Source organism: Ictidomys tridecemlineatus, chromosome 11 (assembly GCF_052094955.1).
Source record: "Ictidomys tridecemlineatus isolate mIctTri1 chromosome 11, mIctTri1.hap1, whole genome shotgun sequence".
NCBI classification, from domain to species: domain Eukaryota; kingdom Metazoa; phylum Chordata; class Mammalia; order Rodentia; family Sciuridae; genus Ictidomys; species Ictidomys tridecemlineatus.
In genome coordinates this window covers 107709727-107726122 of record NC_135487.1, presented here as the reverse complement: position 1 = coordinate 107726122, position 16396 = coordinate 107709727, and the positions used below count along the sequence as shown (strand labels likewise).

General features: G+C 33.8%; 1 protein-coding gene across 4 annotated transcripts in view; it reads right to left on the bottom strand.

The window, feature by feature from the left end:
- The window catches only part of Sycp1 (synaptonemal complex protein 1), a 127323-nt gene that overhangs the window by 19273 nt on the left and 91654 nt on the right, over positions 1 to 16396 (bottom strand). For all 4 annotated transcript variants that reach the window (XM_078027064.1, XM_040287346.2, XM_013362682.4 and 1 more), the window contains 2 exons: positions 537 to 653; positions 20 to 130 (listed from right to left, as the gene is read on the bottom strand). In XM_078027064.1, the coding sequence (XP_077883190.1) occupies positions 20 to 130; positions 537 to 653 (228 nt within the window). The remainder of the gene's footprint in view (positions 1 to 19; positions 131 to 536; positions 654 to 16396) is intronic.

Here is a 16396-nt window from a genome sequence, read left to right as displayed (position 1 = left end):
TTTTATGATATAAAGTTACCTTATGTTTTTCCATAAGTGCTACCATTTCAGCTATTTTATGTTGACATCGTATATCAATTTCTTTCTGTAATTTTACTGCTTCATCAGCTATTAATTTTGCCTTCTCAACCTATCAAATTAAAAGTTTCTTAAAATTAACATACAAAAACAAATTTAATTTGTAAAAAGCATACATGTATATCTATATTAAAGGCAAAACTCAAACTCCAGGAAATTAGAAAAGTAAATAGAAAATGTATACTATTTGGGTATTTTAGGGTGCTTTTTAATCAAGTGAATTGACAATGAAACACTGATAAATATTTAAACTTTTAAAAAAGTATATGCTACTGAATACTCAAATATTTATAATTCTTTTAGCTTCTATAAAAACTGATAACTGTCACTAATACACATTTATAAAAACTTATTAAAAATCACAATTTAAAAACTGAGAATATTACTTTTTTCTTCAAATGCAAATAAACAAATATAGAATTTTAGTATAAGTTCTAAACACATTGAGATTTTCCTACCTCTCCCAAAAGATTGTCTTCTGATATCTTTTTGTCCTCAATTTCTTTTTGATAGTTGTCAGACATTTCTTCAAATTTCTGTTTGGCATTTTCTAGTTCTAACTCTAATTTACTGACCTTTAAGTAAAGAAAATAGCATGAATATTAGTAAAGGTTGTGGATTACTTGAAAATATTCCATAGTCATTTTGTATTTTGTGAATCTTAGATAACTTATTCATGGAATAATTAATGGTTGTATTGTTTTCCTTATGTTTTTCATATGGTGAGACATGCTTCATTTTCCACCGTCTCTCTTGCCACCTAAAATATGTATTTAATCTTGAGAAGTAATATAAAATAAGCATTCACATTTATTTTTAAAGAATTTTAACAATATTTAAATCAGTCAACTTCAGTGCTACATGTTTTATTACAATAAGTAACTAGAACAGAAAACCCATATAGTCAAAAGAGAAAGCATACTCTAAAGAGATTAATTTTCTGTAAAGAAGAAACACCCTCAATTCTATTGTTTTATATACTTTGTATAAATATTTACTGAGTTTTATAACTCAAATGTAATAATTATTAATAGAGAAGAAGTGCCCTGAATTAGTACTTACACTCAGATTCACTTTTATCTTAGGGTAGGGATGAATTAGAATTGAGAAAGGGTGTACATGGTAGGGATAGAAATTGGGGAAGGGAAGCATGGATAATTTAACAGTGAATCAGACTACATTCTGTATCCATGAATCAACCATCAACTTTAAGACACAGAACATTACCAATATTGATAAAGGCTTCTGAATATCCCTTTTCATTAGTTTTTCCCTACTGCTCCCTCCTCAAGTGTAACAAACATTCCTGATATTGATATTTTAAAATAAATATTCTTTATTTCCTTGTTCTTCTTTATAACTTTCTTTCAAAATTATATATCCCTAAGTAATATCTGTTTTGAACTTTATGTTTCCACAGTGCATATATTTTTTGTCTTGCTTTTTTAACTCAACAGCATGTTCTAGATAGTTATGTATTTAAACTACATTCATTTCCTCTAAATAGTAGTGTTCCATTATATTATTTTTTTTCAAATATCATTTTATTAATGTCCCATATAAAGGAACTGAAAATATTTTATTGCTTTTCATATCAACCTAAATTGACTGTCAAGTTGTAAGACATAAACAAAGTTTAAAAGTATCTTGACAATTAGAAAAATTGTTTATTAAAAACAAGAATGAGTACCTTAGCGGATAGTAAAGAGTAATAATTGTGGAGACAAATAGAAAATAGAAAATCATGGGCAAGAAAACCCACAAGTTTACAAGCAAATTATTTGACAATCACATTGTAACTACAAGCTAAATAAACCAGAACACCAGTCATTTTAAAAAGCTAATGTGATCATGGGATATACTAGCAAGTACCTAACATGTTAGGTATAAGAAATAACTATACCTGGAATTCATGAATCTCTGTAAACATTATAAGCCTTTATATAACTTGGCTTACAATAACAGGATTTTAGCATCCTTCTCATACTCTCATACAGTGCTCACATGCTCCCCACCTCACTTAGATACAGGCACATAGAAACACAAATGCATAAAATTGTATGTATTTATCAAGAAATAAAGATACAGACTTCTGGACACAGATTTCCAGAAAAAAAATGAGTAAAATTGTTGGGAAAACATATAACGGCAACAGCACCCCAGAGAAAAACCCCAGCATGGCGTCTAACGACCCCCTTTCTCCTCTTTCTTTCACTCTCGAGAAACGTTCCCGCCTGCGCCAACGTTCAAACCCTGCTGGTGGGAAGCCTTAGCCCCAATTAGAATTAACTTCTTGGGCTCCAGAACTGACATATGGAAGAGCTTGCCAATAAACGGGAGACCTGTTATCTACCTCAGCCCTGCGACCTCTCCTTAGACCTATATAAACACACAGCCTTTTGTAATAAAGCGGAAAACTCTTTGGTGATCTGTGTCGTGTGGTGCTGCATCTTCCAGTCTTACAAAACTGAATCTGAGTTCTTATGTATATTTTATCTTCCTTTATTCCACTTTAAAGTCAACAAATCAAGAAATATTTTGAAAGAGCCTAACCATGTGTTTTTTGTTCATTAATATATTCTTGCTTAACTCTTGGTCTCTTCATCCTAATTTTTTGTTTGTTTAGTACCAGGGAGTAAACTCAGAGATGCTTAACCACTGCGCCACATACCCAGGCCTTTTTATTTTTAATTTTGAGAAAGGGTCTCATTAAGTTAGCAGGGCCTCAATAAGTTGCTGAGGCTGGCTTTGATTTTACAATCCTTCTGCCTCAGCCTCCCGAGCTGCTAAGATTACAGGTATGTGCCACTTTGCCCATCTCTCCTAAACTTTAATTGCTTCTTTTCTTATGCTATCATTTGCTGCTAGGACATTGATTTCTCCAAGAATTACTGATAATTATTAGAAAAGAATGTGTGCATGTGTGTGAACATGTGTGTGCACGTGTAAATGCACACAAAACAAATGCTTGAACAGGATTGTATAAAGTAGGCTAGTTGCCCGTAAGTATTCTATCCCTCTCTTTTCAGTAACTATTGGTTTCCAAGTGTCCTCACCCCAGATATCCTTTTTTGATCCTTCAACTTTACCTCCCCTGGGCAGCAAGGACTTTGTGTAAATATATTATATCCATTTTCATCTAAACTTGCAAATCCTATCCTGTAAATTCTTAAGATATATAAGTGCTATTGTGACAAAGCAGCCCAGATATAGGTTTGTATTTTAATTGTAGCACCTGGAAAGAATTTGCCTTAAAGGAAGAAAACAAATTTTTAAACTTGTGATAATATCAAGACCTTTGACAGATGGTGGAAGAGTATATTTGGGGCAATAGTATTTCACAGCATTCCTCATCGTATCATATAAACAATAACTTAGTCCACCTGTGCTCAGGACCTGGTTTGAGCACATAAATGTTTAACAATAATTTTTAAACTTTTTTTAGTTGTAGATGGACACAATACCTTTTTTAAAAATTTTATTTATTTATTTATTTTTTACATACGTGACAATAGTGGAATGCCTTACACTCATTATTACCCATTTACAGCACAATTTTTCGTAACTCTGTATATAAAGTATGTCCACGCCAAAATCATGCCATTATACATGTGGCTCTTTTATTGCATTATAATTCTTAATACACATATATACCACAGTTTTTCAAATGTGTTTGTATATAAGGTATGTTGACATCAAATTCAAATTTTCATACATATATTTTTGTATAATGATGATCATCACATTCCCCCATCTTTGCTAATCCCCCTCCCCCTCCCTTTCCCTCCACCCCTCACAGCTCTCTTTATGTATTCAATTGTTCATAGATCCTTTAACATACTTGTAAACATCTCCTAAGTGCAAAAATATAGCATTTATAACATATGCCTAGGATTGGAATTGCTGGGTCACAGGGCAGGTTATATGTTCAACTTTATAATATAATTAAGTACATGTACCAATTTAAATTGCCATCAACAGTGTTATAACTTCTATATCCTTCACAAATTCATCTAGAGTTGATGATGTAGGTGAAAGTATTTGAGGTTTTGCCATTTAATTTACATTTTCTTAAATATTGAACATTATATATTTAACTCTTCATGTTTGGTGTTCTGTGAAATCTCTGTTCATGTCTTTCACCCATTTATCTATTTTGTATTTCATCTTTCCTTAATGACTTGCTTATTAATTATACAATTCAAATTCTTTTTTCATCATAGTTGGCTCTTCATATCCATAAGTTCTGCATTAGTGGATTCCACCAACCTCAAATTTAAATGTTAGGGGAGAAAACTATATATTTACAGAACATATACAGACTTTTTCTTATCATTATTCCCTTAAAAATACAACTATTTATGTAGCTCTTATACTGTACAGGTATGTTAAATAATCTAGAGATTATTTAAGTATATGGGAAGATGTAAATATGTCATATACAAATTCTATACCATTTTATATAAAGAACATCCATAGATCTTGTTATCTGAGGGACATCCTAGAACAAATCCCCCGTGGATAATATGAATATTAAATATTTCTCCCAGGTTAAGATTTGTTTCTTTGCTAATTAAATAAAAGCTATAAATTAGAGCATATATGAATTTATCAATGTTTTCAAATAAGGTTGTGGTTTATTTTTTAATCTTGTTTAGGAGTTCTTTATAATCGAATCATAGAGATATTCTATGATTTTGAAATCCTGTGTTTCACGTTTACATCCTTGAGGAATTCTTTTTTGTGTATAACATAAGGATATAATAGTCAAATGTCCCAAAACTACATTGCTGCAAGGCAATCTCTGTATTATGTCAGGTTTTCATTTACTCATGCATTGTTTTCTAGGCTCTCCTATCAATTAGTTAGACTACCTTTGTGTCAATATCATACTGTCTTAATTACCTTAGCTATGTAAATAATCTTCATATCTGGTAGGACACACTTCTCTGTCCTTCCTAAAGATTGCCTAGTTAATCTTGGCTAGCTGTTCAAATATATACAGAACATATAGATTTTTTCTTATCATTATTCCCTTAAAAATACAACTATTTATGTAATACACACACACACACACACAATTTTACTTGAACATGTATATAAATTTAAAGTAAACTAGCATTTTCATTTTCACATAAGTAGTATATTTTAAAATTACATTTTACAATTTATTTTTGTAATTGCAGGTGTTTTAAGACTAGTATGATTTCTATGTAATGACTAAGTACCTTACTTAACACACATAATGACTGTATTAATTCATGTAAGTTTCTACATACAAAACTCCTATCTTAAACCACTTGAGTTTGAAGTTTCCCCTTTCAAAGATTTTAAATCACTAATTTGATTTCTTCACTAGGTCTGTCTGGGCTAATTATTTCTTTTTGAGATTTTTTGGTCAATCTATTTCATTTTAACTTTTTTTCAAATATGTTGGTATTATGATATTCACAATAAAGGTTTTAGTTAACTTTAACTTTGGTAAAGTTATGTTGTAATTTCTAGATTAATAGAATTGTGGTTAGAGGATATATCCCATGTGACTTTAATCCTTTGAAATTTATGAAAGATACATATTTATATTTATCAAGTCTGTTAGTCTGAAAGTTCATAAAAGTATGTTTTCTTTTTTCCCTTCTTAACCTAAAAATATCCTCATTTTACTAACTTTCTTAAAAGATAAGTATGTTGTGGACATAATTCAAGGTGGAACCATTTTCTTCTCAGCAATTCAGAATATTTTCCATTTTCTGACTTCCATTATTGTTGGTTGGGAGATAGCCACCTCCTACAATTTTTTCATTAGTGATCTTTCATTGTTATCTAGCTACTTTCAATACCCCAATGTGTCTAATATTTTGTAGTTTTATTATACTAAGTCTAGAATTGAAATTCTTTTCATTTTTCCTGCTTTGGTATAAACCTCTATTTGGGAATATCTGTTAATTCATATCTTTCATCAATTCTAAATTTTCTCAATAATTATTACCTCTCCAATTCATTCTACTATTTCCTTCTTCCCAGACAATATAAAATCCTTTAAAAAACAAATTCATTATTATAAATAACAACACTAACATTATAATAGTATATAAATTAGACATGAGACATAAAGGAAATAATTAATTCTTAAGGCCAAAATATATCAGTAAAACAAAGAAAGATTTCCAGAGTGGATAAAATTATAAACTACAACTATATGCCATTTATAAGAGACATATAAAACATAAAAATGCAGAAAGGATGAAGAATAAATGCATTCAAAAGACATACCATGCAAAAACTAAACAGAAGAAAACTGGTATAGTTATAATAGGAAAAACTATTCTAGGACAAGAAGCACCGCTAAAGATAAAGACTGTATCTTTGTTTTAAAAAAATTTCTATTATATATAAATGCAGAAAACACATTAAATGTGCATATAGAATTCCATCTTGTATAAAATGTTTCATATAAATAAGTAAAAACCACATAATAAAATGGCCTTAAAACAAAGAAAAGTTGAACCAGACACAACAACACATGAATATAATCCTAGGTACTTGGGAGTCTAAGGCAGGAGGATTGCAAGTTCAACTTCAGCCTGGGCAATTCTTATTTTCAAAATTGTTGAGTCCTTTGAAAGTTCATATATATTTTTTAAGAAGTTGGTTAAAGTCTTTTTTTTTTTTTGGTACCATGGATGAACCCAGGGGCACGTCACACCACTGAGCTACATCCCCTAATTACCCTTTTTATTTTGAGATAAGGTTCTAGGCAATTTAGTGAGACCCTGCCAAGTTGCTGAAGCTGGTCTCAAACTTGCAATCCTCCTGCCTCAGCTTCTCAAGTCACTGGGATTACAGGTCTGGATTACAGGCCTGGATCACAATGCCTGTAAATGTCTATTTTTTTAAAGACTGCTGGAAATATGATGGGGGTTGACTTGAGTCAATGTAGGTAAATCTGAAATCTGAAAAATACTGAAACATCCAATTAACATAGTATATTATTTACAGAGGTTTTCTTTAGTTGATCTCAGAAATGTTTAAATCTTTTCAGTGTAAAAAGTGTTGCACATATTTTGTTCATTTATCTCTATTATATGAATTTTGGTGCTACCCTAAATGATATTATGCTTTAAAATTCATTTTTCAAGGGCTAGGGCTGGGGCTCAATGGTACAGCACTCGCCTAGCATGTGCTTTGGTATAAACCTCTCTTTGGGAATATCTGGGCTCAATCCTCAGCACCATGTAAAAGTAAATAAAACGAAGGTATTGGGTCCAACTCCAACTAAAAACTAAATATTTTTTAAAATTCATTTTTCAAGTAGTATCTGTTAATACATAGAAATGAAATTGGGTTTTGGTCATTGGCGACTTTGTAAAAACATTGACATTCTTAATGTAGATCTTAATGTAGACAATATGACACTTATAGAGCTTTATATGACAGCTTTACATATTCCTTTCCAATTTGTATGTCTTTATTTCTTTTTCTTGAATTATTATACTGGCTTGAACTTGAATAATACAATATTGAATAGGAGTAGTGAGAGCTGATATTACTATTTATATTAAAAGGAAAGCATTCAGTCTCATCACTAAGTATGATGCTAGTTGTAGATGTTCTTTTTCAGATTAAGAAAGTCCTCTTCCATTCCTAGTTTATCATGAATAAGTGTTAACAATTTTGTCAAATGCTATTCTCCAATTATTCTAATATTACATGATTTTTCTGCTTTTTTAGATGGTAAATTAAGTTATACTAAGAGTTTCAAATTTTAAACCAACCATACACTGCTAAGATGAATATTCCACTTGTTTAATGTTTGGTTTATATGTATTCACTAACATAGATTTACTAATATGTTATTAAAGATATTATATCTATATTAATAAGGACAGTTGATCATAATTTTCTTTTCCTGTTATGTCTTCATTAATATTTGGTATCAAGTTAGGAACAGTTCCTACTCTTTTTTTTTTTCAGGAGTCTGTGGAAGACTGGTATTGTTTCTTACTCAAGTGTTTGACAGAATTCACTAGTGAAATCCAGATCTAGGTTTTTATCTGGAAGATTTTTTGTGACAAATTCAATTTCCATAATAGATAAATAAGAAGTTGGGTGCAGTGGCACACACCTGTAATCTCAGCAACTCAGGAAGCAGTAGAAGGAGGACTGCAAGTCTGAGGCCAGCCCTCAGCAACTTAGCAAGACCCTGTCTCCAAATAAAAAACAGAAAGGGGACTGAGATGCAGCTCAGTGGTGGAGTACTCCTGGATTCAATCCTCAGTACCAAAGATAGGTAGGAAGATTAGTAGATACACAGAAAATTTGCCCATTTTACTTAAGTTTTACATTTCTTGGCACGAAATCAAGTAATCTATAGCATTCCCTTATTAGAATTTGAATGGCTGTAGTATTTATACTAATAACAACCTATTTCTGCCTTTAGTAAAATTTATATTCTCCTGTCTCCTCCATGTCTTTCTCATGGTCACTCCTGCTAGGAATTCATCAACTTTATTAATACTTTCAAGGAATAATTTCACTTATGTTTTTCTATGTCTCGTTTCTTTGATCTCTATTATTTCCTTTTGTCAACTTTCTGTGAATTTAATTTGCTAAATGTTTTGTTTCTAGATAAAAATCTAGATCATTTCTTTTTTTCTAAAATAAACATTTAAATCTACACATTTCCTTCTAAGAACTGGTTTAGTTATGGGCTGGGATTGTGGCTTGGCGGTAGAGCAATCGTCTGGCATTTGCGAGGCCCTGGGTTCAGTCCTCAGCACCACATAAAAATAAATAAACAAAATAAAGGTATTGTGTCCAACTACTTCTAAAAAATAAATATTAAAGAAAAGAACTGGTTTGGTGGTGTCCACAAATTTTGATATTTTACTTCTATCATTCAATTTAAAATAATTTCTGCTTTTTTATTCTCTTTCTCTGGCCTCTGAATTATTTCCCATTATAATGTTTAAATTCCAAATATTCTGACCTTTCTAGATATTTTATGAATTATTATTTCTTATTTCACTGTTATACTAAAAGAACATTCTTTGTAAGACTTCAATCTTTTGAGATGCATAGAGACTATAGCCCAGTATATGGTTTATATCTTAGTAAGTGTTCACTTCAACAGAATTTACCATTTCTGGTATAGTGTTCTGTAAATGTTAATTAACTTAAAATAGCTAATAGTATTGTTCATATTGTCTATATCCTTAGAGATATTTTATTCATTGAAAAAGGGGTATAATAATCTCCAGCTATGATTAAGAAACTGTATTTTTTATTTTTGATTTTTAAGTTTTTGCTTCATGCATGTTGAAGTTCTATTATGTGCAAATATATTAACAATTGATATATATTTCTGATGAACTGACACCATTATCATTATGAATGATATCACTATGAGCTTTTTTTATTCCTTGTCTCTAAATCTATTTTTTTGTTATTAAATTTATTATTCCAGGTTTCTTATGTTTACTGCTGACATGATATATAGTATACCTTTCTTCATCTTTCTACTTTCAATCTCTTTGTGGTTTTAAATTAAATAATATTATGGCTCTCATAAGCAGTATATGGTCTGGGCTTGATTTTCTAATCCAGAACTGACAATATCTGCATTTTATTACTCAGATAGTAATAAAATATTTTATGTACAGGAATACCTCAGAGATTTGGTTTTTGGTTTGGTTCCAGACAACTATAATTAAGCAAATATCATGACAAAGTGAGTCACACGAATTTTCTAATTTCTTGGTATATATGAAAGTTATGTTTAAAACATATTATTAATTGTCAAATAGCACTGTCTTTAAAAAGTTTATATTTCTAATTTAAAAATACTTTAGGGCTGGGGACATAGCTCAGTGGTAAAGTGTATGCCTACTATGAGTGAGGCTCTCAGTTCACTCCCCAGTAAAGAAATTTAAAAATTTTAAGAAATTAAAAATATTTTAAAAAACCAACAAACAGAATAAATTTAAAATAATTTGTTGCTGAAAAAATGCTAACGGTCATCTCAACTATTAGAAAGAATGGTATGATGCTAATGGTGATCTCGGCTATTAAAAAAATGGGTTAGCATACAGTTACCACAAACCTTCAATTTATCAAAAACAAACTGATTCAAAATGATGGAATAGAAAAAGGCTGTATGTATAGTTGCTCCATGGCTCAGAATTCAAGCAAAAAGAGTACTTTACCTCAGTAGGTAAAAGACAGATTTCACTAAAATTCAATATTGGAGAGTCAGAGTGTCTTAGAGACCCAAATCCGGGTACATTAAACAAAGAAGAAAATATACAGTGGAGCCAAGCCCATTATAGCAGGAGCCGTGGTAATAGCACTAGTTCACCATAGAGGGAGGGAGAAGACTGAGAGACACACAGAGTTGGTATAGAAAAACCTCAGTTCAGAAAAACAGCCTGAAATTAGCAGATCCACATGGTGCCCTGTGCACTGGTGCTTGAAAATTGATCTCTGCTTCTCAACTGACCATGGACAGTTGAGGAGGGAGCCATCTTGAAGCAGCCATACTGCAGCTGCTGCTGCTTCAGAAGTTAGGAAATCAGAGTAAACACTGTCACATTGTCCCAGCAAGTGCCTACTGTATGGTGGACTTAGGAGATTATGAGTCAAACAGGCACAGAAAAGACTGTACCCAGGGGTTCAAGTCAGAAAATCAAAAGGGAGCCCAACTTACTTCTCCTTTAAGTCTGGCAACTCACATGACCCAGTGAAGCAGGTCAGGAATCTGAAAAGGTGAGTGTAAATACACTCAGGGACTAAGTCTGGGAAGGCTGTGTTCATGGGCAGCAGAGTGTGTGGAGAACTTGCTGCCCTGTCCCATGAGTAGAATTCTTAGAAGGGTTCTGAGATTCAGTAACTCAACAGAGATTGCAATTGCCAGGCCCAAGGGGTATGTTCATCTAATCTGTCCAGAGCAGACACCACCCAACAATCCTCAGGCCTGATTAGACCTAAGCTCCACCTATTAGAACCCCTATACACAGAAATCTGCAGCAGTCTCACACTGGGAGTGCACCCATCTGATCTGTGCAGACAAAACTCTAACTGAGGGAGAGGGAAGGGAGAATGGAGGCAAAAAAAGATGGTGGAATAAGATGGACATGAGGGCTGGGGCTGTAGCTCAGTGGTAGAGCACCTGCCTAGCATGCGTGAGGCACTGGGTTCAACCCCCAGAACCACATAAAAATAAACAAATAAAATAAGGGCATTCTGTCCATCTACAACTACAAATTTAAAAAAATATATGGACATCATTACCCTAGGTACAGATATGACTGCACATATGGTGTGACACTACATTGTGTACAACCAGAGAAATGAAAAGTTGTGCTGCAATTGTGTACAATGAATCAGAATGCATTCTGCTGTCATATATACCTAATTAGAATGGATAAATTAATTAATTTTAAAAACTCCAACTGACAGTACTTTCCACTCCACTCTCCCTCATATTGATGAAGAAGGAAGCTGAGATTTATTTCATCAAGTTTCAGAATTAGGCCACTCCAATGTGCAACTCAGAGAGCAACACAAAAAGAGGAAGGGATTACACAAAAATAATTATCTCATACTTAAAATATTCATTGGAAAAAGAAGCCTCTTCAACAAATAGTGCTGGGAAAACTGGAAATCCACATATAGCAAAATAAAAGTAAACCCCTATCTCTTATCCTGCACAAAACTCCACTCAAAGTGGATCAAAGACCTAGGAATCAGAAAAGAAATCCTATACATAATGAGAAGAAAATGTAGGCCCAATACTCCAACATAACAGCTCAGGAACTGACTTCTTTAAGAAGACTCCTAAAGCATAAGAAGTAAAATCAACAATCAATAAATGGAGTTTCCAACATGGCGGCGGGCCCGGAGAGATCAAGTCTCTGACCTCTTCAGCTGTGCAGGCATAGGGAGTCGTAAACAGCCTAATTCTGTTTGCTCAGGATCACTAGGCAATGCTGAGCTGACATGGATCAAGGGCGAGCAGTCTGGGCCTCTCAGAACACACACTGAACCCGGATCGGCTGAATTCAAGCTCCCGTTCGCCTGCTTCCCGCAGACAAACAGCTGTGACTCAGCACTAATCCATCCGGCTGAAACAACCGGTCAGCCCTTCTGATCCTACGGAGTTAAATGCCAACAGATCCTTCATAGGTAGTGGCCACAGGTTTGAAACGGGGCTTGGGAGAGACAGTAAGGACCCACCCGTTGCATTGGTCACCCGGCAAAGGGAAACGAACTGTCGCCATTTGCAAGAGATACCACCATGGCAGACAACTGATGTCATCAGACTGCGGCGGAGGAGATAACTTCATTGAAACCTGCGGCTACAGGTGTGTAATTCGCTAGCCTTCCCTCTCCACACATTGGGGAAACCTTAAGGGCCAATCCCAGCTCTCCTGTAAGGGCCTCTCCCAGCTCTCCCGTGAGCACGGTAGCCAGACGGAGGGAATTACAGGTGGCGTGGACTTGCGGCGCGGGACTACCGCTCCCACCAGTGCTGACAGCTGAGGTCTCTTGCACCAGCTACCGGGGGTGTGGCTACCAGAGGGGCAGTAAAATTCGCTGAGGATTCTCAGCCCCAAGCTCTACAAACTTAGGGTCTGAGGGATTGGCAAACTGGAAGAGTGTGCCCAGTCATTCATGACAACAGGGCTCCCGGGAGCAGCAGACCTGGCATGTACCCTGTGAGAGGGGCCTGGCTAGAGGAAAAGTGGGGAAGTGACTAGACACAAGAGGACGCCCTAGGCACCCAGGATTGGAGACTCGCCCAGTCTGGGAGGAGGAGCTGCTGCACAGTGATTGGTTTTCCGTGTATTGATAGGAGAAACTTGGCCTGGTGGTCACAGCGCCACCTACTGGAAGAGAAGTTAATCAAACTCTAAGACTGCATTTATTAGTTTTTTTTTCTTTCTTTCTTTTCTTTTCTTTTTTTTTTAATTTTGATTTCGGGTTTTCTTTCATTTTCATTTTTCTTTCTTGTTTTTTTAATTGTTTTTTCTACAATTTTTTTTAATTTTTTTTCTTCCAATTTTAATTTTAATTTTTTTTATTATTTTAAAAAAAAATTTTTGTTTCTTTTTTTATTTCCTATTTTTTTTTCTTCTTTTGTCTTTTCATTTCTTTTCAATTATCTTATCCCCCCTTCCTTGAATTCTACCTGCTTACTCTCATTCTCTTTAGTGACTTTTTCCCTTCCCTTCTAATACCTTTCCTCCCAAGCATCAAATAAATTTATAAGAGTAAACAGTAACTCAGCAGTCAAACAGAACAAGAAGTAACATGAGCAGCTTCAAAAAGCAAGGAAGAAAAGGAGTACAAACAATGCAGGACAGCCTAAATATTCAGGAGGACCTAGAGTCATCAGAAAAATGGTCATATAAAGAACTCAAGGAACACCTTAGACAGATGGAATGGAACCTTAAAGAGGATACGAGACAGCAAATTCAAGCAGCGAAAGAACACATTGAGAATGTATTACACAAACAGATAAAAGAAGAAGTTAAGCACCTTTATCAGGAGATAGAGATTATAAAAAAGAATCAAACCATAATCTTAGAAATGAAGGAAACTATAAACCAAATTAAAAACTCAATTGAGAGTATCACTAACAGAGTGGAGCAAGTAGAAGCCAGAACGTCAGATAATGAAGACAAAATATTTCATCTTGAAAAGAGTCTAGCCAACTCAGAAAGGCTGGTAAAAAATCATGAGAAAAACATCCAAGAGTTATGGGATAACATAAAAAAACCAAACTTACGAGTCATCGGGATAGAAGAAGGTACAGAGATTCAAACCAAGGGAATGAGTAACCTGCTGAATGAAATAATTACAGAAAACTTTCCAGAAATAAAAAAGGAAACAGATATACAAATTGAAGATGCATACAGGACACCGAGCACACAAAATCACAGTAGACCAATGCCAAGACACATTGTTATGAAGATATCCAATATACAAAACAAAGAGAAAATATTAAAAGCTACAAGAGAAAGGAGACAGATTACATTCAGGGGTAAACCAATAAGGTTAACAACGGATTTTTCATCACAGACACTGAAAGCAAGAAGGTCATGGAACAATGTATTTCAAACACTGAAAGACAATGGATGCCAACCAAGAATTCTGTATCCAGCAAAATTAAGCTTCAGGTATGACAACGAAATAAAAATCTTTCATGATAAACAAAAGTTAAAAGAATTTGCAGCCAGAAAACCAGCACTGCAAAGCATTTTGAGCAAAACACTACACGAGGAAGAAATGAAAAACAATAACCAAAACCATCAGAGGGAAGTGCCTCGGTAAAGACAGAGGGCGAGGGGAAAAATAATCATGGAGAAACAAACTAAATTTAAAAAAAAAATAAATTATCAAACATGGATGGAAGTACAAACCATATATCAATAGTAACTCTGAATGTTAATGGCTTAAACTCTCCAATAAAGCGACATAGGCTGATATCATGGATTAAAAAAACAAATCCAATAATATGCTGCATCCAGGAGACACATCTGATTGGAAAAGACATACACAGGCTGAAGGTGAAAGGATGGGAAAAAATATACCACGCACACGGTCCTCGTAAGCAACCAGGGGTCGCCATCCTCATATCAAATAAAATCGACTTCAAGACTAAGTTAATCAAAAGGGATAAAGAAGGACATTATATAAAGGAACCATTCACCAACAAGACATAACAATTATCAATATTTATGCACCAAATAATGGTGCTGCGACATTCATAAAACAAATTCTCCTCAAGTTCAAGAATCAAATAGACCACAACACAATAATTATGGGTGACTTCAACACACCTCTCTCACCATTGGACAGATCCTCCAAACAAAAGTTGAATAAGGAAACTATAGAACTCAATACCACAATCAATAACCTAGACTTAACTGACATATATAGAATATATCAACCATCATCAAATGGATATACTTTTTTCTCAGCAGCACATGGATCCTTCTCAAAAATAGACCATATATTATGCCACAGGGCAACCCTCAGTAAATATAAAGGGATGGAGATAATACCATGCATTTTATTTGATCATAATGGAATGAAACTGGAAATCAATGATAAAAGAAGGAAGGAAAAATCCTACATCACATGGAAAATGAACAATATGTTACTGAATGATCAATGGGTTACAGAAGACATAAAGGAGGAAATCAAAAAATTCTTAGAGATAAATGAAAATACAGACACAACATATCGGAATCTATGGGACACAATGAAAGCAGTTTTAAGAGGAAAATTCATCGCCTGGTGGTCATTCCTCAAAAAAAGAAAAAACCAACAAATAAATGAGCTCACACTTCATCTCAAAGCCCTAGAAAAGGAAGAGCAAAACAACAGCAAATGTAGCAGAAGGCAAGAAATAATTAAAATCAGAGCGAAAATTAATGAAATTGAAACAAAAGAAACTATTGAAAAAATTAACAAAACTAAAAGTTGGTTCTTTGAAAAAATAAATAAGATCGACAGACCTTTAGCCATGCTAACAAAGAAGAGAGAGAACTCAAATTACTAACATACGGGATGAAAAAGGCAATATCACAACAGATGCCTCAGAAATACAGAAGACAATTAGAAATTATTTTGAAAATCTATATTCCAAGAAGATAGTGAAGACATCGATAAATTTCTTAAGTCATATGATTTGCCCAGACTGAGTCAGGAGGATACACACAATTTGAACAGACCAATATCAATGGATGAAATTGAAGAAGCCATCAAAAGACTACCAACCAAGAAAAGCCCAGGACCGAATGGGTATACAGCGGAGTTTTACAAAACCTTTAAAGAAGAATTAATACCAATACTTTTCAAGTTATTTCAGGAAATAGAAAAAGAGGGAGCTCTTCCAAATTCATTCTATGAGGCCAATATCACCCTGATTCCGAAACCAGACAAAGACACCTCAAAGAAAGAAAACTACAGACCAATATCTCTAATGAACCTAGATGCAAAAATCCTCAATAAAATTCTGGCGAATCGAATACAAAAACACATCAAAAAAAATTGTGCACCATGATCACGTAGGATTCATCCCTGGTATGCAAGGCTGGTTCAATATACGGAAATCAATAAATGTTATTCACCACATCAATAGACTTAAAGATAAGAACCATATGATCATCTCAATAGACGCAGAGAAAGCATTCGACAAAGTACAGCATCCCTTTATGTTCAAAACACTTGAAAAACTAGGGATAACAGGAACGTACCTTGACATTGTAAAAGCTATCTATGCTAAGCCTCAGGCTAGCATCATTCTGAA